At 41.9% G+C, this 23779-nt stretch overlaps 1 protein-coding gene across 4 annotated transcripts in view; it reads left to right on the top strand.

The window, feature by feature from the left end:
- The window catches only part of LOC140185694 (protein bicaudal C homolog 1-like), a 340760-nt gene that overhangs the window by 164444 nt on the left and 152537 nt on the right, over positions 1 to 23779 (top strand). For all 4 annotated transcript variants that reach the window (XM_072239227.1, XM_072239226.1, XM_072239225.1 and 1 more), the window contains exon 3: positions 22736 to 22805. In XM_072239227.1, the coding sequence (XP_072095328.1) occupies positions 22736 to 22805 (70 nt within the window). The remainder of the gene's footprint in view (positions 1 to 22735; positions 22806 to 23779) is intronic.

Raw genomic sequence — 23779 nt, 5'->3', positions numbered from 1 at the left:
CTCTGATCCTCCACACTGCCAAGAGTCTTACCATTAATACTATATTCTGCCATCATACTTGACCTACCAAAGCGAACCACCTCACACTTATCTGGGTTGAACTCCATCTGCCACTTCTCAGCCCCGTTTTACATCCTATCGATGTCCCGCTGTAACCTCTGCCAGCCCTCCACACTATCCATAACACCCCCAACCTTTCTGTCATCAGCAAATTTACTAACCCATCCCTACACTTCCTCATTCAGGTCATTTATAAAAATCACAAAGAATAGGGGTCCCAGAACAGATCCCTGAGGCACACCACTGGTCACCGAACTCCATGCAGAATCTGACTTGTCTCCAACCACTCTTTGCCTTCTGTGGGCAAGCTTATTCTGGATCCACAAAGCAAGGCCCCCTTGAATCCCATGCCTCCTTATTTTCTCAATAAGCCTTGCATGGGGTACCTTATCAAATGCCTTGCTGAAATCCATATACACTATTTCTACTGCTCTACCTTCATCAGTGTGTTTAGCCTTCTCATGGCCCCTTCTGGCTCTTCTAATTTCATTCTTAAGCTCCTTCCTGCTAATCTTATAATTTTCTGGATCTCCATCATTATCTAGTTTTTTGAACCTTTTAAGCTGTTCTTCTTGACTAGATTTTCAACAGCCTTTGTACACCACGGTTCCTGTACCTTCCCATCCTTTCCCTGTCTCATTGGAACTTACCTCTGCAGAACGCCACGCAAATATCCCCTAAACATTTGCCACATTTCCCCCGTACATTTCCTTGAGAGCATCTGCTCCCAATTTATGCTTTCAAGTTCCTGTCTGATAACTTCATATTTCCCCTTACTCCAATTAAACGTTTTCCTAATTTGTCTGCTCCTATCCCTCTCCAATGCTATGATAGAATTGTGATCACCATCTCTAAAATGCTCTCCCACTGAGAGACCTGACACCTGACCAGGTTCATTTCCCAATGCCAGATCAAATATAGCCTCTCCTCTTGTTGGCTTATCTAAAGATGAAGTAAGGGAGGATGAAGCATCCATGGCTGAAGAGGGGTGTCAAAGACAGCATAAAAGCAAGAGAAGATATAAAATATAGCAAAAATTAGTGAGAAGTTAGATGATTAGGAAGTTTTAAAAAAAACTAACAGAAGGCAACATAAAAATCCATAGGGAGAGAAGAGATAAAATATGAAGGTAAGCTAGCCAATAAAATAAAAGGATACCAGAAGTCTTTTCAGATATAAAGTAAAAGAAAGGTGAGGTTGGATATTGGACTGCTGAAAAATTATGCTGGAAAGGTAGTAATGGGGGAACAAAGAAATGGTGGATGAACTTAATAAGTATTTTGCATCAGTCTTCACTGTGGAAGACACTAGCAGTATGCCAGAATTTCGAATGTCGGGGGCGGAAGTGAGTGTAGTTGCTATTACTAAGGAGAAGGTGCTAAGGAAACTGAAAAGGTCTGAAGGTAGATTAGACCAGATGGACTACACCCCAAGGTTCTGAAAGTGGTCGCTGAAGAGATTGTGGAGGCGTTAGTACCGATCTTTCAAGAATCAGTAGATTCTGGAATGGTTCCAGAGGACTGGGAAATTGCAAATATCACTCAACTTTAATAAGGGAGGGAGGCAGAAGAAAGAAAATTACAGGCTAGTTAGCCTGACTTCAGTGGTTGGGAAGATGTTAGAGTCCATTATTAATGATAAAGTTTTGAGGTACTTGGCATGTAATAAAATAGGCCAAAGTCAGTATGGTTTCCTTCAGGGGAAATCCTGCCTGACAAATGTGTTGGAATTCTTGTATGGAAATAAAAGGCGGAATAGACAAAGGAGAATCAGTGGATATTGTTTACTTAGATTTTCAGAAGGCCTTTGACAAGGTGCCGCATACAAAGCCTCTTAAGAGCCCTTGGTATTACAGGAAGGATGGATAGAAGATTGGCTGACTACGAGGAGGCAAAGAGTGGGAATAAAGGGGGCCTATTCTGGTTGGCTGCTCGTGACTAGTGGTGTTCCACAGGGGTCAGTATTAGGACACTACCTTTCACATTATATGTCAATGATTTGGATGATGGAATTGATGGCTTTGTGGCCAAGGTTGCAGATGGTACAAGGATTGGTGGAGAGGCAGGTAGTGTTGAGGAAGCAGGGAGCCTTCTGAAGGACTTGGGCAGAATGGGCAAAGAGGTGGCAGATGGAATATAGTGCAGGGAAATATACAGTCATACACTTTGGTAGAAGGAACAAAGATGAAGTTTTCTGAACTGGGAGAAAATTCAAAAACCAGAGGTGCAAAGGGAATTGGGAGTCCTTGTGCAGGATTCGCTAAAGGTTTACTTGCAGATTGAATCAGTAGTAAGGAAGGTGAAATTGGTCAAAGGTTATGGGAAGAAGGGAAGAGTATGGGGTTTGAGAGGGATAATAAATCAGCCATGATGGATCACACTTGTAGGGATGAGTGACCAAATTCTGCTCCTATGCCTTATGGTCTGACGGAAAGAAAGAGAGTCAATATCCCAATTCCAAGAACTTTCTCAGAACTGTGAAAGTGATTAAAAAAAACAACACAATTGTGGTCTTATGTACAATTTTAAGTGCAGAGTAGGTGGTGGGAGAGGAGAATATCTTTGATAGGTTGAGAGTAGCTTAAATGGGTTAATAGGACAGGTAAAGGGTGATTATGCTTTCTGACCTGCCGTGTGCTTCCAGTATTTTCTGATTTTGGTGAGATCCATGCTACTATATTCTTCATTCTGTTGCTGCTTTTCCCTTGTACTACTGTACTTCTGTTTTGTGAAATGAACTGTTTGTATGGCTTGCAAAACTAGGTTCTAAGTTCACGTATCTCGATCCATGTGGCAATAATATACCAGAACCAATGACCATGTCAAAACAGGCAATTGTGATACAAACATGGTTTTGTTAATTGTTCAAATTGGTGGAAGGACAATGTATTTTTCCATCACAAGAAAGCAGGAACATCATCAGGTACCCCCACCCTCCAGGCCAAGCTCTCTTCTCACTAGGACCATCAGGCAGGAGGTACAGGAGCTCCAGGTTTTGGAACAATTGTTACCCTACAACCATCAGGCTCCTGGACCGGCATGAATAATCTCACTCACCTCAACAATGAACTGATTCCACAATCTACAGACTCTTGTTCAAGGACTCTGTAACTCATGTTTTCAATATTATTATTTTCTTGCACAATTTGTCTTCTTTTACACATTGGTTGTTTGTTAGTCTATTTTTTTTTTGCACAGCTTGCTTTCTTTACTACTACAGTGCATGTTTGTCAGTCTTTGTTTTTGCATATCCTTTCATAAATTCTATTTTATTTATTTCCCTGTAGATGCTGGTATGAAAATGAATCCCAGGGTAGTATTTAGTAATATACAAGCACTTTGATAATAAATTTGCTTTTGATTTTGATATTGTATTTACACTCAGTGGCCACTTTATTAGGTATACCTGCTCGTTAATGCAAATATCTAATCAGCTTATCATGTGGCAGCAACTCGATGCATAAAAGCATGCTGACATGGTCAAGAGGCTCTGTCGCTGTTCAGGCCAAACATCAGAATGGGGAAGAAATGTGATCCATGTGCCTTTGCGGAATGATTGTTGGTGCCCGACAGGGAGGTTTGTGTATCTCAGAAACTGCTGATGATCTGGGATTTTCATACACAAGGTCTCCAGGGTTTACAGAGAATGGTGCAAGAAACAAATCTACCCAGTGAGAACAGGGCTTCTTTGGGCAAATACGCCTTATTAATGAGAGAGGTCAGAGGAAAGTGGCCAGGCTGGTTCAAGCTGACAGGAACTCAAATATCGCCGCATTACAGCAGTGGTGTGCAGAAGAGCATCTCTGCATGCATAGCACATTGAGCACAACAAAGTGGACGGGCTACAGCAAAAGAAGACATGAACATATACTCAGTGGCTACTTTATTAAGTACAGGAGTTACCTAACAAAGAGACCCCTAAGTGTATTTAAAAGTTAATTGTAATTGCCAAATGTTCTGTTCATCTGTGAAGAAAATTATATTCTTGTACATGCAAATGGCAGCAATGTCTCGGGAAGTTATTATAGTCTTGTGTTGTTGAGTTTCTCCTTCTCGCCTCAGGATGTAATTAATAAGTAACTTTTAGTCCCATTTGTCATTTTTTTAATTCCAGAAGGTAAGTATCTCTTGGCAGGCTTTGGATTTTCCTGTTTTAGTGCCTCAACACAGAGTTTGGCATGGGATGTGATACTTAAGAACCATTTTTTAAAAGCATTTTTAATGTGTTCAGCATTTGTCTGAACTGGCATTCTGCTATAGTATGACATACTGAACTGATAAAGGAACACATTGCATTTTATCAACTGTTTTGTATTCCAATAGATGTTAAACCTTCCTCTCCCTCTCAATAGATTCTACTGTAAATAGTGCTGGGAACACTGACTTGGGCTTCATATTCTGCTTTTATTTCAGGTTTCTAGCATCTGCAGTTTTTAATTTTCACATTGTACTTCAGGTTACACTGTTGCAAGTTATTCTGTTTTCCTGAAAATATTTGTCTTCAAGCACCGGATGAGACTGCTGATCTTAGAGAATTGTTGCATATAGCTTAATAAGCCCAGACTTATGAACCTAGTTGGTCTAATCTTTTCTTTCGCAAATGGACTAATAGAACACAACAAGGTACTAGGGTCCAACAGTGCTTCATAACAACAGAACCATGATCATTCCACAATGGACCGGTTACTTAACATTCTCTTGGCGCCTTCAGCTCCTTTGGGCTGAGCGCTTGGATTTCCTCTTCCACTAGTTTTCCAAATGGAAATGTTGTATGTGGAGAGTATGGATTCCAGTTCACTTGAAGCTTGCAACCCTTTTACTAAAACTAAGAACTACAGCCAAATCAGCAAAAACTGCAGATGCTGGAAAACTGAAATGCTGGAGATATTTAGCAGGTCAGGCAAAATCAGTGGAAAGGGAAACAGTGTTTATATTTAAGCTCTCGACCTGAAGAGTGAACAGTTTGTCTTTTTGCGGATAGTGCAAGACCTACATTGCTTAGTTTTTATTATCTACACGTCTGTCAGATTTCTGCTGAAGCTATTGACAGAATAAATCAGAAAGCTCTCTATCTGTCACATTAAACTTGTACATAATCATAATTGTGATATAGACAAAGGTTGATGAATTGAGTGGTGATTGCTTGCTATTGGAGGGATGTTAGAGGTCAGATGCTGATGAGAGACATTGCTAAAAAGAAGCCTGCCCTTCACTCTCACATTATTCGACTTAGAGGCTTAGAGTCACACAATAGAGAAACAGTCCCATCAGTCCACTACGTTCACATGGACCTTTTTGCCTGTTGACAGGAATCCCATTTGCCCACGAGTGTATCTGTCTACATCTACCCTGTGCCTCTTAAACATAGTTATGATATCCAGATTCCTCAATCTCCTCCACCTTCCCGTGCTGCACTCCCTCAGAGTTTCTTGGCACTAAAGCTGGTACTTCCCCTGGATAATTATGGTGGACTGACCGATTTATATGGAAGTAAAGTTGCATTTCAATGTGCTTCTCCTTTACAACTGAGTCCTAGGAAGCCATTCCAGGAGCTTAGATTTTAGCAGCATGTTAATTGATTCAGTCAATTGTATTACCAAATGGATTTGATCTTCAACAGAGACTGAATGTAGTAAGTCTATATATTATGGGCGGTACAGTAGTGTAGTGGTTAACATAATGCTATTACAACACCTGTGACCCAGGTTCAATCCCACTGCTGTCTGTGAGAAGCTTGTGCGTTCTCCCAGCGGCCCTGTGCATTTCCTCTCGGTACTCTGGTTAGTTGGGTCATTGGTCACATGGGTGTAATTGGGTGATGAGGGCTCATTGGGCCAGAAGGCTTGTTACCGTACTGTATCTCCAGATAAGATGAATTATCAAGGCAGGATGCAACCAGAACCTGGTTCAAACTCTTTAGAAAACCTTACCAAACTCTTTGGAAAACATTACCACTATCACTTAAAAAGAGACAAATGAGAGCCAGAATTAAATTATAGGATTATATACTACATGACAGCCTTATTTATTAACCCAACTATTAATGCTACTAAGTGCATGATGACCTAAAAGTCAGAGTCATAGAATACTGTAGCTCAAAACTGGCCCTTTTGTCCATCTAGTCCATGCCGAATTATTATGCTGCTTAGTCCCATTGACCTGCATCCAGATTATGGCCTCCATACACCCCCATCCAAATTTCTCTTGCATGTTGAAATTGAACCCGATTCCACTACTTCTGCTGAGAGTTCATTTCGCACTCTCTCTACCCTCTGAGTGAAGAAGTTCCCACTCATGTTCCCCTTTAACATTTCACTCTTAACCCATGACTTCTGGTTCTCGTCTCACCGAACTTCAGTGGAAAAAGCTGCATGCATTTAACCCATGGAACCAATAAAAAGTCTTCACCTCCCCCCCACTTGGAAGTTTTCATGTTTTATAACATTGAATCAGTGGATTTAATTTGGCATTTTTGACACTGATCAACAGAAAAGACTCTTTCGTGTCAGAGTGAAAACAGACTTCTACAAATTGGTCTAAATTTGTTACAGTTATTAAACACAGAATAATTGATTGCTTAATTACTCAGCCCCTTCAAGTCAGTATTGAGTAGATGCACCTTTGGCAGCAATTACAGCCTTAAGTCTGTGTGGATCGGTCTCTATCAGCTTTGCACATCCGGACACTGCAACTTTTCCCCATTCTTTACAAAACTATTCAGGCTCTGTCAGAGTGCATGGGGATCATGAGTGAACAGCCCTTTCCAGTCCAGCCATAAGTTCTAATTGGATTGAGGTCTGGTGATTTGGTCACTCCAGGCCATTAACTTTGTTGTTTTTAAGCCATTCCTGTGTAGCTTTGGCGTTATGTTTAGGGTCATTGTCTTGCTGGAAAACAAATCTTCTCCCAAGTCGCAGTTCTCTTGCAGACTGCATCAGGTTTTCCATGAGGATTTCCCTTTATTTGGCTGCGTTCATTTTACCCTCTATCTTCATAAACCTTCCAGGGCCTGCTGCAGTGAAGCATCCCCACAGCATGATGCAGCTACCACCATGCTTCACAGTAGGGATGGTGTGTTTTTGATGTGTGGTGCTTGGCTAACGCCAAACATAGAGTTTAGTTTGATGGCCAAAAAGCTAAATTTTGGTTTCATCAGACCATAGAACCTCTTCCAGCTGACTTCAGAGTCTCCCACATGCCTTTTGGCAAAGTCTAGCCAAGATTTCATGGGATTTTTTTTACTCCAGTGGCTTTCTCTTTGTCATTCTCCCATAAAGCTGCGACTGGTGAAACACCTGGGCAACAGTTGTTGTATGTGCAGTCTCTCCCATCTCAGCCACTGAAGCTTGTAAATCCTCCAGAGTTGTCATAGGTCTCTTGTTGGCCTTCCTCACTAATCCTCTTCTTGCATGGGCACTCAGATTTTGAGGATGGCCTGCTCTCGGCAGATTTACGGCTGTGCCATATGTTTTCCATTTCTTGACTTAACTGTACTCCAAGGGATATTCAGTGACCCGGAAATTTTTTTGTATCCATCTCCTGACGTGCTTTTCAATAACCTTTTCATGGAGTTGCTTGGAGTGTTATGCTGTCTTCATGGTGCAGTTTTTGCCACAATACCGACACACCAGTCGTTCAAACTTCCAGATAGAGGTGTATTTTTACAAGGTGTATTGAAACACCTTGACTGCCCACAGGTGATCTTCATTTAACTAGTTATGTGACTTCTAAAACCAATTGGCTGCACCAATGATGATTTGGTGTGTCATATTAAAGGGGGTGAGTACTTATGCAATCAATAATTTTCTGTTTTATATTTGTATTTCTGTTGATCAGTGTCAAAAAAGCCAAATTAAATTCACTGTGATTCAATGTTGTAAAACAATAAAACATGGAAACATTCAAGGGGGTGTGAATACTTTTTATAGATATCTATACCCTGCCGTAATATTATATACCTCCCTCAAATCTCCCCTTATTTGCCTAAACTCCAGCAAATAAAGTCCTAAACTTATTCAGATGGTTCTGTTTATTATCAAAGAATAAATGTAGTATTCAACCTAAATACTTATCTTCACAGACATCCACAAAACACAGAAGAACCCTAAAAGAATGAACAACAGAAAAATGTTAGAACCCCAAAGACCCCTCTCCCCCCTCCCTCGCACAAGCAGCATCAGGCATTAATGCATCAATGCCCCCGTTTCAGCAAAAAGCATCAGTGCCCACCACCCACCAAGCAACAGCAAAGCACCCAATGAGAGACCATGATCTGCAGTCAACAAAAACTATTGTTTACCTGTCAGTTGGATATGCTGCAGGCTCTCTCTCCCACTGACAAGCCCCAGGGAGATATCACAAAATTTCTCAGTGAAAGGGGAGACAATATTGTAGTCTTTTCCATACATCCACTGTAGCGAAATCCTGATGTTAGAACCCCAAAGAAATCTTGATGTTGGAACCTCATCTTCCATAACGCCTCAGTCAGCAACACCAGCCTGAAATTGGTCATCCACAGGGTCATGCAGGGCCACAGTCTGGAGGCGCCATCTTCTAGGCCGCGCCTGGAGAATGTCGGAAAACAGTTGGCCTACGAGCTCCCGGAATAGGAACTTATCCACTGCAAAAAAAAAAAAAAAAAAAGCAGTTTGAGTACCACTTGCAAATCAGGGCCTCGACAGAACCCCAACCACCTCGAAAAGGGATAAAAGAGACATTAAAGAGAGGAACTAAGCTTCTTTCCCCAGATGAACTCAAACAGGCAGCCACTTGGTGCCATCTTAACTCTGACCAACCTGTCCCATAACTCAGGTCCTCAAGTCCTGGCAACAGCCTTGTAAGTTTTCTCTGCATTCTTTCAATCTTGATGATATCCTTCCTGTAGGTAGGTAGCCAGAATTGACACGATACTCCAAATTAGGCCTCACCAATGTCTTGTGCTACTTCAACATAACTTCCTAATCCTGTATTCAATACTTTGATCTTTGAAAGCAGATATGCCAAAAGCTCTCACTTAAGACCCTATCTACCTGTGATGCTATTGTAAAGGAATTATGGATCTGTACTCTCAGATCCCACTGTTCCGCCACACTCCTCAGTGCCCTCTCACTTACCGTGTAAATTCTACCTTGATTTGTCTTCCCAAGGTGCAACACCTCACACTTGTCTGCATTAAATCCCATCTGTCTTTTTTCAGCCCATTTTCCCAGCTGGTTCATATCCCATGGCAAGCTTTGATAGTCTTCCTCACTGTCCATACAACCCAAACTTGGTGCCGTTCTCAAATCTACTGATCCAGTTTTCCGCTGTTTGAAATAGAATTAATTCTGATGCATATTTCAAAGTCAAAGTAAATTTATTATCGAAGTACATATATGTCATCATATACTACCTTGAGATGCATTTCCTTGCATTTCCTGGAAAATAAAGAAATGCAATAGGAATTTATGAAAAACTATACAGGAACAACAAATCAGGAAAGGAGTTGCTGTTTTAGTTGTGTATTTTATGCCGTCAGTCCAGCTGAAAAAGTACTTAATCAATACTTATGTGGTTAGTATTGTTTTGTGGTTAAGCTTATTTGCTGGATAACTTCCCTTGCAGTACTTTATTTATGTTCCTGTACACTCAGTGGCCACTAGACCTAATAAAGTGGCCACTGAGTGTACAATAAGTTAATTGCAAATTATCAAACTCAGCTCAATATGTAATTGTGTAGCATTATTGTCATGCTTCACTGTTTGGTGGAAGTGTGACCACTATACAGTACTTGTGATACCACCTGGATTCATGGATTTTGTGCTTCAGCACAGATGAATTATGCTGAACTATGAACATAGATGTTGACACAAGATGATGCCAAGTTGTGCTACCTGTACAATGCGCACAAAATGCTGGAGGAACTCAGCAGGTCAGGCAGCATCTATGGAGGGGAATAAACAGCCGCCATTTCAAACCTAGACCCTTCATCAGGACTGGAAAGAAAGGGGGACGAAGTCAGAATAAGAAAGGTGGGAGGACGGGAAGGAGTACAAGCTAGCAGGTGATAGGTGGAACTAGAAGAAGAGGAGGGGATGAACTGAGAAGCTGTGAGGTGATAGGTGGAAGAGATAAAGGGTTGAAGAAGAAGGAATCTGATAGGAGAGGACAATGGACCATGGAAGAAAGGGAAGGAGGAGGGCACCCATGGGAGATGATGGGCAGGTGAGAAGAGAACAGGTAAATGAGGAACCAGAATGTGGAATGGAAAAAGAGGGTAGGAGGAAGGGAGAGTAATTATCTGAGTTCAGAGAAATTTATGTTCCGGGACCATACAATAAACCTGACACATTAGTGAGCATAATAGGAAATATAATTTCCACTTCTATTGGAGAATCAGTAGTGATGTTTTGTGTTTGACTGTAGGTTTTCCAGCTCAAGAAAATCAGATGAATTAATTTCAAAGTACTGTATTTCTTGGGTTCTTTGACAAATCAGGTTTACTGTATGCTCAGTCACTGGGAGTTGGTAATTTATTGTATGATCAGTCACTGCGAGTTGGTAATTTACTGTGTGATCAGTCACTGGGAGTTGGTACTATACTGTGTGATCAGGCACTGGGAGCTGGTAATTTACTGTGTGATCAGTCACTGCGAGTTGGTAATTTACTGTGTGATCAGTCACTGGGAGCTGGTAGTTTACTGTGTGATCAGTCACTGGGAGTTGGTAATTTACTGTGTGATCAGTCACTGGGAGTTGGTAATTTACTGTACGATCAGTCACTGGGAGCTGGTAATTTACTGTGTGATCAGTCACTGGGAGCTGGTAGTTTACTGTGTGATCAGTCACTGGGAGCTGGTAATTTACTGTATGATCAGTCACTGGGAGCTGGTAGTTTACTGTGTGATCAGTCTCTGGGAGCTGGTAGTTTACTGTGTGATCAGTCTCTGGGAGCTGGTAATTTACTGTACGATCAGTCACTGGGAGTTGGTACTTTATTGCATGCACCGCAGTAACCACATCAGAAAGAAAGTGATGTTTCTGAGGGACATTTTGATGGTCGAAGCAAATAGAGTAAGCGATTTGCGATTGTCGTTCATGATAATCCTTAAGTATTAAAGTGCCTATTGCTAAAATGAATTATGCCTGACATTTAGCTGTTTGACTAAATTTAGTCATGTGCTTCAACATGGAAGCTCTGAGTACAATCCCTGCTCCCTGCTAAATGTGCAGGTTTTAGTTGTGATGTGGCTAAAGACTTTACAACTAGTTTGAGTGTTGTTTGAGGCATAGAGTACTACAGTTCAGAATCTGGCCCTTCAGCCCAGCTAATGCCGATCTGTTTCTCTGTCTAGTTCCATCTACCCTCACCATAGCACACCATACTCCTCATCCATGGATTTATCCAAACTTCCCTTAAATGCTGAGTCGAATCTACATCCACGATTTCTGTTCTCAGCTCGTTCCACACTTGCACCACCCTCTGAGGGAAGAAGATCCCCCTCACATTCCCCTTAAATATTTCACCTTTCACCCTAAACTTATGACCTTTAGTTCTAGTCTTAACCAACCCAAGGGAAAAAGCCTGCATGTATGTACTTTATCTATACCCTCATAATCTTGCCTCAGAAAGAGTCATCAGCCAAGGGAGGTTGGATATATGGAATTAGGGTCCCCACTGTGAAATAACTTCCACAACTCAACGAGTACAAATTGGATAAATTACCATGCAGCTGGTATCCAACTAGTTAGCACTAGTTAGTCAGGAGACAAACAGAAGAAAAAACAAGTAACAAGTCACCAATGTTGTGAGAAGTATTGGGAAGTGGAAGGTGGTTATAATTGTTGGAGACCAAACATTTGAACAGCGGATTGTGGCTGCAGGAGTTATTTGGACAGTGTCTGAGGCATCTCAGCTGCATAATCAGTGACCTTATCTTCAGGGTAAAAATTGGCAAGTTTGCTGAGGATTGCATAACTCTCAGCACTACTTTAAACTCTTTGGGTAATGAAGCAATCAGTGATTGCAGGATGCTTTCTTACACAAAGACTTTTAAATGGTGCTGAAAGGTATACAAGAATTACAATCATCTTCCACTTCACAGAGCTGCAAAATATAGGCAGCATTCAGTAATGTGTGGAGTCACATTTGAACCATGCAAGTGTCAGGAGGCACTTTGACTAAGAAGGGCCTTAACTCCCACTTTTGATAGTCACCAGCCAGTACTGCCAATTCTCCCGTTAATATTCTGTGGGTCACCGCTGACCAGAACCCAGAATAACAGTGGCTTAAATAATCTGCCTTTGAGGCTGAGGCAGAGGCTGGGTACCTAATGATGCATGACTAACATCATTAATGGACATTAAAGGAATCAAAGGATATGGTGTTAATACCCCACATCAATTAAACACCACCTATAAATTCCTCGATGGCACAACTGTTGTCGGCAGAATCACAGATGGTGGCAAGGAGGTGTAAAGGAATGAGATAGATAGGCTGAGTGATTTTGCAACATCATAGTCATCAGCAATCACTCGTAGTCGAGTATGATTCTTCTCCTGGTGGTTGATCTGGTCACTTGTGGGCCTTGAGATGACTGAAGAGGCCAATCTGTGATCCACAAATCCTATTGCAGTGTTTTTCAGGTCTCTCCTTCCGTTCAAGCCACGGTCTCTGCAGCATGTTAGAGGTATTCTTCGAGGGGTGCAGTCCCCTCATAGACAGTCCTTCTCTAGCTTTCCCTATCCGGTGCTAATTTCTCCCATCATTCAGGTTGATGTGGCCCTTCCTCAGGTGGATCTTGATATTGTCCTTGAACCGCTTTTCCTGCCCTCCAGGAGTGTGCTTTGCACCCTTGAGTTGGCTGAACAGGAGAGGCGGGAGTCAGGCATGCGGATGATGTGGCCAGCCCACTGGTATTGGTGTTGAGTCACAATTGTGACTATGGAGTTGCAACAGCGACCCTGCACTCAGCTTCAGTCAGACCAAGGAACTGATTGTAGACTTTAAGGAAGGAGAAGCTGAGGGAACACACAACAGTCCTCATCGAGGGGTCAGCAGTGGAAAGGGTGAGCAGTTTCAAGTTCCTATGTGTCAACATCTCTGAAGATCTACGCTGGGCCCAACATACTGATGTAAATACAGAGGGAGTGCACCAGCAGCTATATTTCACTAGGAGTCTGAGGAGATTAGAAAATTGCGACAGGTGTACAGTGGAGAGCATTCTACTGGTTACATCACCATCCGGTATGGAGGGGCCGCTGCGCAGGAGCGGAAGTAGATGCAGAGGGCCGTAAACTCACCCAGCTCCATCAGGAGCACTCGCCTTCCCATTGAAGACATCTTTAAAAAGCGATACCTTAAAAAAGTGGCATCCATCGTTAAGGACCCCCAGCCCAAAGGCACACACTCCACATTTTAGGAGTGGCTTCTTCCTCTCTGACGTTAGATTTCTGAATGAACCATGAACACTACTTCACCATTTTTGCATTATTCATTTAATTTTTTATATACATTTCTTGTTATAATGTATAATATATTTTATGTATTGCATTACATTGCTGCCGCAAAACAACAAATTTCATGAATCTGATTCTGATTCTGATTCTGACAGTGGAGGAATGCGCCATTAACATAAAAGGCCAGCCATGGTGGTATTGATCAGCGGAGCAGACACTAGAGTCGCCTATTGCTGTTTCTGTTTCTTGTGTTCCACTCCCTAAAGGCTGCAAGTCAGGATGAGATGAATGGCCCTCTTCTTGCCTGGATGAGCGCAGCTCCCTCAAAGTTCGGAGAGCACTGCACCATCCATGCTGATGTACTGTAGCTGATTTGCTTGGCTCAGTCTGAGTTTCTTTGTAGGCTCACAGGAATGGTTTTGAGGTCAGAGAGAGCAGGTTAGGGTTTAGAGACAGGGATGTTGGGGTGGACTGTATTTCATTAGAAGAGATTTGGTATGTCACTAAAGATGATCAAATTTCTGCAGATGTTTTGTGGAGAGTATTCTGACTGCTTGCATTACTGTGTGGTATGGAGGGGCCACTGGTCAGGAGAGGAAACAGCCGCAGTGGGTTATCATCTCAGCCAGCTCCATCATGGGCACTGATGAGGTCAGGCTCGAGACTGTACCTCTGCTTTGCACTTCAAGGGCACAGACAAAGGATATCTGTTCTCGAATAGCGGGCTAGTGATGGCAAGGACTGGTTCTTCCCCTCCCCCCCCCCCCCCGCCCTCGGTGAACGAGTCATTGGCGCACACTCCGGGATGGATCGGAGTTCCATATGGACAGGAGAAATGAGGGCCAGTGACCGCCTAGGTGCACAAGTAGGCAAGACCAGAGTTCGGGGCCTACTGTTTAGGGCCCGTCATTAGATTAGCAAGAACAGAGTTCAAGGGCTGGAGTTTGGGTTCCTCATCCAGAGTCCTCACTTGTCATTGGCAGTCCTGGGGTTGACTTCTAAGATCAAAGTCCAGAAGTCGCTTAGATATCCAGAAGTTGAGACCCATTGGCTGGAGCCCTGGGTTTGTGCCCAATTTCTACACGAATCTGCGGGGGCCTGGAGTCCAGAGGTGGCCAGTCTGATGTTGGAAGGCTGTGTGTGTGTGTGAGAGAGAGAGAGAGGGGGGGGGGGAACAGGGTGTGTTTTGTTACTTGTGTTCTGTTTTTTCCACCAAGCATGGTGCAGATGCTATGTTGGCAACACTTGTGGGCTGCCCCCAGCCCATCTGAAGTGTATTGGGCTGTTGACGCAAATGATGCATTTCACTGCATGTCTCAATGTTCATGTGATAAATAAATTAGAATCTGGTGCCCAGTTCTCCAGTATAAAACATTCCTTTTCTCCTCCGGTAGTGAACCCTGGCCACAGAGCATATTTCCTGCAAGATGCACTGCAGCACTTGGCCTTGGCTGCTACAACAATCTCTGCCCATTGGAAAGACAGGTAGCAACAGGCAAGTGCTGGTTCCCATTTGGGTTCCCCTCCAAACCGTGAACCATCTGAACATGGAAATGTATCCCCGTACCTCTTTGGTTGTTGGTCTACATCCTGGAACTCCCTATTCATTTTTAAAATATCTATTGCACTGAACTGCTGCTGCAGAACAACAAATTTTCTCAACACACATCAGTGATAATAAACCTGATTCTGATTCAGCAGCTCAGTGGACCACCGCAGACCAAGAAAGTGGCTCAGCTTTTGCGAAGAAAATTAGGGAGGGACAATCCTACAAATGAATAAGAGCAACAATATCCAACGTGCTGTTTAAGCCGGGCCATATGATGACATTGAAATTTGAGTAGTCAGCTCTTTTTAGAAGAAAGTGTAATTTTTTATGGTACAGAAGGTTTATTTGTGGAGTTAATAATGTGTGTAGTAAAACCAAATGGCAGATGTGCGTGTTGTTTGAAGGAATACAATCTATTTGATACCATCAGGAAATATTACCTCTTTGAGTAAGCTTTAGAAATCTATTTTAATATCTCAAATTGGCTCAGTCAAATTCTGATTGATGATGCACCTACACAGAGCTTTGGGGCATTTTAATCCATTAAATCACAATAGAATTGTAACTCCTGTTACTGAATTTGCAATTCATTACTGGTCCAAATGTATGAGGAAATTAATGTCAGATTTTCATACAGTTAATACATAACTAAAATAGTCTGTGCATTTACCATTGGTATTGAAGGCTGAGAATAGAAAGTAGCTGTATCAAAGAACCAAATGGGAGCCATCAGAATCAGCAATTCATATTACTATAATCCCTGATCAGTTATTACTGTAGAATGGTGCCAACAATTTAAAAATAACAAGCTGGTAATGTCATATAACCAGATCTTCACAGAAGTTATTTACTGGTTGCATCCCAGACACTGCATATCGAATGAAATATTAAAACCCAGTTTTTGTTCATCTTGCACAAAGAAACTTTTGAAGTTGTGTCCAAATTTTGTATATCAAAGCTGGTCATTTAAATCTGCACTTTTGTATGGCAATTAGAGTTCCTAGTAAATTAATTGTTTTTTTAAGTACGGTTGTAACTGGGTAGTTTCAAAAATCTGCCACTTCTCAGGTGATATTTTGCCTCCAGAAATTAAATATTCCTTACAGGAGCAGTCCACTTAATCCATCATACATGCTAGGCAAAGGTGTAACTACTTAGGTTAATCTCATAACCCAACTCTCTATTTATTGCCTTGCTGGTAACAGCCCTCTTGTAAATAATAGGCTTGACTTGGTATTGAAAATAACTGTAATGTGCTTGTTTAGGATTCCACTAGTGGGTATTGTATTCTGGCGAGAGACTAATATTTTACCTTAGTATGTCAGAAGATTTCTGTTGCTTTTAATGTGATTATGAACTTTTTCTTGGAAGACTTTTCATGAGCAGACCGTAGCTGAAGAAAGTTCACATTGGCAGTATCTGCTCACACACCTGCTTAGAAGCACTACTAGCCAGTAAACTCCAGTCAGGTGTACCTGAGACCTTGGCCTTCAGTTCTCTCTCAGTAAACCTTCAGTAAAGAATCTTCACTCTCTTAATGATTACAGTGTGTAATAGTTTTAGTCTTCATTAGCACGATGATTTTATTTTATGGCTTGGTCATGAAAAGATTGTTGAGGAAATGTTTGAATTTCCCAGCACTGAAACAAAGCATTAGTTAATATTTGGATGAGCTCTCAAAAGCGAATTCTTTGTTTTCACCTTGTGTTTCAATTATACTTATTTTCCCTTCTCCCAATTGAAGGTGATAGAATTAAATAATGTTCCACTTTATTGCACCATGGCCTGGATTTGGATAATTGCCTGTGTGTGGCAATAACTGGGCAATGTGTTATTATGCCAGTTTTTACTTGGACATGCAGACTGTTAACTTGGGTCAGTTTATTACCACGTAAGATCTGGAGGGAAAATGTATAGCAGCTATTGCACATTTTTGAAGTTGATACCTTTTGTGAACAGCTGAAACAGTATCACACTGTAAATGGAGACATACTGATCTTGTGAAACAAAACTCAATTGTACGAGCTTTCATCCAGAAAATAATAGTTTCCACCAATGATCAGGCTGTATCTGAATCAGTTTGTGTTTGTGATTATTATAGGTCGTGTGTGTGTGTGTGTGTGTGTGTGTGTGTGTGTGTGTGTGTGCGCGCGCGTTCGTTCGTTCGTTCTTGACGCCAAACATTCATGGCCCCCATCGAAGGTTTGCCGAGAAAGAACTGAAGACCAAGGTCTCAGGTACAAAAAAAGTATGATAGTGATGATAGTGACACAGGGCTAGGTAACCTTGAGATTTACATTGAGAAAACTAACACGAGATGACCAATATGGCTTACCAGAAGCGAACGGCAAATTAATTCAAATAGTGTTGGACATTGACTCAACTGTTTTGGTCATTACAAAAAAAAAAGAGTTTGAACACCATTTCAAAGATGCTAAACTGAAGTCTTCAATTATCCAACTAAAAACTTGTACTAGAGAAAAGGCAACTCGGTGGGAATGACATTTATAGCAGTGAAATACAACAACCAACAAGCCACATTGAGCTTGCATATGGTAAAAACAGGGAGGGACAACATTGTGGGGCTGTGATTGGCTGAGACAACTACTATTTGCATGAAACATCCCCTGCAACAGAGCTAACTGAAGGTGAGTTAAGAAAGGTACTGAATGACGCTACAGTAGTGTTCACGGATGACACTGACAACTCAAACGTGTCAAGGGCAAGATAGTGTTAAGTGAAAATGCCACACCCAAGTTTTACAAAGCCTGTCTGGTTACTTATACGATCATAATAAAGAGGCCAGTGAGCTAGTCTGCAAGAAAACTGAAGAAATTCTTTCCAAGGTTGACTGGAGCCCATGAACAGCACCAGTGGTCCCAGTAGCCAAGAAGGATGGGTCTGTCAGGCCTACCTCAGATGGAAATGGAAGGAGAGTCCAAAGTGCTTCTCACCATAAACACTCAGAAAGAGCTTTATCACTATAGTAGGCTTATTTCTGGAGTTGCACCTGCACCTGCACCTGCACTCTGACAAAAAGCTATGAATCAGGTGATGCAAGGCTGCCCGGGTTCTCAGCATTGCTGGAGAGGATGACGAGGAACATTTCCAAAATCTCAAGATAGTGTTAAAAAGTTTAGAAGCTTATGGACTCAGAGCACTCCCCGTAACCTTTGATGCCCCTGTTAATGAAGGACCTATTAGTCTCCGCTTTAAATATCCCCAATGACTTGTCCTCTACAGCCATCTGTGGCGGTGAATTTCACAGATTTACCACCCTCTGACTAAAGAAAATTCTCCTCATATAAGGGACATCCTTATATTCTGAGGCTGTGCCCTTTGGTCGTAGACTCCCAAGCTATTGGGGACTTCCACTCTATCCAGGACTTTCAATATTTGATAGGTTTCAATGAAACCCACATGCCTCACCACCCCCCCCCCCATTCTTCTAAACTCCAGCTTATATGGTAACCTTTTCACTTTCAGGATCATTGTTGTGAACTTCCTCTGGACCTTCTCCAATGCCTGCACATCATTTCTTAGAGAAGGGGCCCAAATCTGCTTACAATACTCCGTGTGTTCTGACTAATGCTTTATAAAGCATAAGCATTACATTCTTTCTTTATATTAGAGTCCTTTCAAAATGAATGCTTACATTGCTTTCGTCTTCCTTACCTACTCAACTCATGTTTGTAGCTGTAGAAAACACATCAGTTAAGCAATACTTAAGAGTATTGTGTACATTTCTGGTCATCACACTATGGGAAGAATGTGTTAGCAACAGAAGGAATGCAGTAGTTATTCACCAGGATGTTTCCTGGAATGGAGGATTGTAGTTATGAGGAGAGGTTGGTTAGGGTGAGTCTATTTTCACTTAAGTGTAGGAGGCTAAGGGATAATCTTACAGAGGTTTATAAACTGTCGTCCAGTAGCACTCACGTCTACAGTGATGAAATACTTCGAGAGGTTGGTCAAGGCTAGAATCAACTCCTGCCTCTACAAGGACCTGGACCCACTTCAATTTGCCTTTTTCTGCAATAGGTCTACAGCAGACACAATCTCAATGGCTTTTCACATGGCTTTAGATCACTCGGACAATATAATCACCTATGTCAGGATGCTGTTCATTGACTATAGCTCAGCGTTAAAGACCATCATTCCCACGGTCCTGATAAATATGCTACAGAACCTGGACCTCTGTACCTCTCTCTGCAATTGGATCTTTGACTTTCTAACTGGAAGACCACAATCTGGTGATAATATCTCCTCCTCGCTGATGATCAACACTGGTGGACCTCAGGGGTGTGTGCTTAGCCCATTACTCTACTCTCTGTATACCCATGACTGTGTGGCTAGGTGTAACTCAAATGCCATCTATAAAGTTGCCACTGATACAACCAATGTCAGCAGAATCTCAGATGGAGACAAGAGGGCATACAGGAATGAGAAATACCAGCTAGATGAGTGGTTTCGCAGCAGCTACAACCTTGCACCCAACATCAGTAAGACTAAAGAGCTGATTGTGGACCAGAAAGGGTAGGATGAGGGAACATGAACTAATTCTCATGGAAGGATCAGAAGTGGAGAGAGTGAGCAATTTCAAGTTCCTGGGTGCCAAGATTTCTGAGGATCTAACCTGGTCCCAACATATCGATGCAGCTATAAAGAAGGCAAGACAGTGGCTATCTTTCATTAAGAGTTTGAGAATATTTGGTTTGTCATCTGAAACACTAAAACTTCTACAGATATACTGTGGAGAGAATTCTCACGGGCTGCATCACTATCTGGTATGGGGGGGGGGCTACAGCACAGGATTGAAAGAAGCTGCAGAAAGTTGTAAAATTAGTCAGCTCCATCATTGGTACTAGTCTCTGTAGTATCCAAGACGTCTTCAAGGAGCAGAGCCTCAGAAAGGAGGCGTCCATTATTAAGGACCCCCATTATCCAGGACACTTCCTCTTTTCATTGTTACCAAGAGGAAGGAGGTACAGAAGCATGAAGACATACATTCTGCTATTCAGAAACAGCTTCTTCCCATCTGTCATCCAATTTCTAAATGGACATTGAACCCAAGAACACTACCTAACTTTTTAAAAAAAAAAATTCTGTTTTTTCCCTATTTTAAATTTAACTGTTTAATATATGTATATACACTTTTTTCTTCTATATTATCATGTATTGTACTGCTGCCGCAAAGTTAACAAATTTCAAGACTTATGCTGGTGATATGAAACCTAGTGCTGATTCTGATTCTGAAAAATACAAGAGGTAAATCAGGCAAGGGAAATGTAGAACTAGAAGGCATGTTTTACAATGAGAGCGTAGGAACTTCATAGAGAGCTGATGGGCAAGATTTCATGGACTTATGGAACGAGATGGTAGAGCAGTCTTATTTACAATGCATAAAAGGAATTGGATAGGTAGATAGATAGGAAAGGTTTAGATGGATATGGATCAAATGCAGGTGAGTGGGTTTGGCAGAGATGGGCATTATGATTGGCATGGATGAAGTGGGATGGACGGACCGTTTTCTATGCTCTCTGTTTTCATGACCACAGAATTCACAGATCCAGAATGAAAATAAGTCCAGAGCGACCTCCTACAGAAGCCGTAGGTCCCTCCATATCTTAAGCTTGGGTTTTGAAATCTGGACATGGTTGTGAAGGGAGGAGAACCAATCTGAGATTGAAGAAGATGACTTTATTTCTGTTCCCCACCCATCATCTCTATTTGCTCTTGTCCTTGTTCTCCAGCCTTAGGCTCACACATTCACTCTCCTTCCTTCCTCTGTATCTTTCCCCTCCCATTCCTTCTTTCCTTTCCTCAGCCTTCTGTTTCTTTACCTCAGCATTAGCCCTCCCTTCCTCTTCCTACGAGTCTGTCATTGCCCTCCTCTTCCCTTTTTTTCTCTCCTCTGTTAATATTTCCTTTTCCTATTTCCATCTACTCTGCTTCTACTTTCATGTCCCACCACTTTCCATTTTTTTCCCTTCCCAAACAGCGGTAGCCTGGCAGTCACCCCATGTTCCAACTTTCCTCTGAGTTTCTGATTTCTTGTTGTGGGTGGGTGTTCCAGGGCGAGCACGTTGCCACAAAATTACTTCAAGGAAACCTCTGTTATTGTAGCATTCCTCTGTCGGTTGCCTTTGGCAGGAGAATTGAAGGCAACAGCACGGTCGTTTCAGTATGTTGTGAAACCCTGATATGAACAATGTAGTTAAATCTAATGATATTTCCACTTGGGTGGTTAACCTCAGCAAACTTCTTTGGATGGCATAGAGTGCAAAACCAGAAAATGCTTTGAAGGCAGTCTGAGAAACAAAGGGCAGTTGTTGTGGAGGAAGTCATTTGTTAGATTGGGGCAATGAAAGCTCACAGTGCTAGGAGACACTGCAAGCCATCCATTACCTCCAGCTCAGCTCTACAGAGGTGCTAAAGCTTCCTATCTCACAACCAGTCAAAATGCAAGAGGTGGCTTGATGAATGGTTATTGGTAGAGTTTTACACTTTTGCCCTTTTGTCTATAATATTCTGCATGAATATGTTAAATGTGTTGGACCTTATGGAGTCTGGACTGTACGCCTTGGAAGATACCTTGGTCAGCATGGGCACAATTGAGCCGAAGGCCTGTTTCCATTCTGTATATCTCTGTGCCTCAATGACATGCAACTGCTCAGGCAGGTTCTTGGGACAGAGCTATTCATTGAGCGATTATACCAATGATATATACAGTGCAATAATGCCTGATAGTCAACCGCGGGAAGGGGATTGCTGCCGACCATGAACTCCGGCTTCTGTCTTAACATTCAGTGGGATCTTTATCCATCATCCTGCCTCACTTTCCTGCTTTCGGTGGTCTTGACACATTTGTGAAAGACATAGTGGGGGGTTGGCAAAACACAATGTAATTTTTAGTCTCACCCTATATTTGTTGTCTTCTGAACATTGTGAAACCAAAAGGCGATGACATCCTACGAGTCTCACATCAACTCCTTCTAGACTCTAGCAAGAGATGTGTAGCTACAATTTTGACCTGAGAACCTGATTGTCATGGGCATTGCAACTTAAGTGAAATATTCTTTTAAAATTTGAATTATTTTTCACATCTGGACACATGCCTTTTTCTTTATGAAAACTCCAAAACAGAGCCATTACATCATCTTTGGCTCTTTGGTGAGACCCACATCGATGTCCTGTCCATCAGTGCCTCCAGCTTTACCTGCTCATCTTCAGATTATTTTTTGGCTTCATGTCATTTCACTGTCCCCATGTCTTCCAGTCTTTTAAGACTTTGTCTTCCTCTACATCTGGCCTATCATTTATCCCTGGCTACAGATTGTCATATACAATAGGGTGTAATGAAATTCCTTATTCATATGAAGCCAAGAGTAAACTATATATGGTGGTAATAAATACAAATACAAGAATAAATACGATAATATGAAAACAGCAGAATGGTGCAAAGATTGTAGTGGCAGCCATCAGATGAGTTTTTTATTGAAATATTTTCCCCAATCTTCTAAATTGGTGTTTGTGTTTGTAGCTGATTATTTAATCTTTAGTCAGATTGTTCCCTAACCACGAAGGTAAGTGGGGAGGGTGCTGTACAGTTGGTTACTTTGTTCAGTGATAAAACTTGCATTCAAGCCATTTGAATGGTACTATCATCAGCTTTCAAATCTTTCAACAGATTATGGAAGAAACAAGCACACAGATAGCATGGCCATCAAAACTGAAGATTGGAGCAAAGTCCAAGAAAGGTAAGTGGCTTGCAGCCAGTAATGAAAATACAAGTTTGTGTGACTGCAATGTTAATGTTCTGGAAATAAAACATAATTATAATATTGTAAGTTTAAAATATAGCCTCCTTCAATGGGATCGTGAGAAGCCAAACTCCAGTCACAGATGTTTGAGTTTTTATACATCTAACTCTGACAAGTTTTCTTGTTTCCATGTGTCTTTTTTGCTTCACACCTCAGATTTCCATCTGTCACATTTTAAGATTCACCCTTGTCTCCCTTTGCCTGCTCCTCCCTTTGCCTACAAACATAATGATAATGCTTTGGGGCTGGGCAGATGAAAATAGCCGTGATCTTCCTGATCGGGTGACTTGAGAGAAGTGTCACAAAATGTGAACAGCTGTGAAGCCCTTTGAACGTGTGAATAAAATACAGATTTGTCGCTGAGTACTGTTTCTGCTCCTGTTTGGAGCTCGCCATGAGGAAATCTCTCCATGAAGCTGTCGGCACTGGTTTATTATTGTAACATGCACTGAGATACAGTGAGAAGCTTTCGTTTGCACGCCATCCAGGACAGAGCGTTCCACAAATAAGTACATCGAGGTCATAAAAAGAGAAACACGATGCAGAATGTAGTGTTTTAGTTACAGAGAAGGTGCAGTTTGTCTCCCCACACTTCAAGGGGTATGATGAGGTGGACTGGGAGCTTGAAAGTTCCATGGGACAATCCTCATTAGGGGGATTGGAGGTGGAAGGGGTCAGTAACTTTAAAATCCTTGGTGCTGACATATCAGATGGTCTGTTCTGGGACCAGCACGTCACAACAAGGCACAGCAGCACCACTGTTTCCTTAGAATTCTGTGTAGACTCAGCATGACAACAAAAGCTTTCATAAAGTTCCAAAGATGTGTAATGAAGAGCATCCTAACTGGTTGTATCGCAGCCTGGTATGGAAACACCAATGCCCAGGAACAGAATTAGGTAAAGAGAGTAGT

This window comes from Mobula birostris, chromosome 21 (assembly GCF_030028105.1).
Source record: "Mobula birostris isolate sMobBir1 chromosome 21, sMobBir1.hap1, whole genome shotgun sequence".
NCBI classification, from domain to species: Eukaryota; Metazoa; Chordata; class Chondrichthyes; order Myliobatiformes; family Myliobatidae; genus Mobula; species Mobula birostris.
This window is presented reverse-complemented; position numbering and strand designations above follow the sequence as displayed.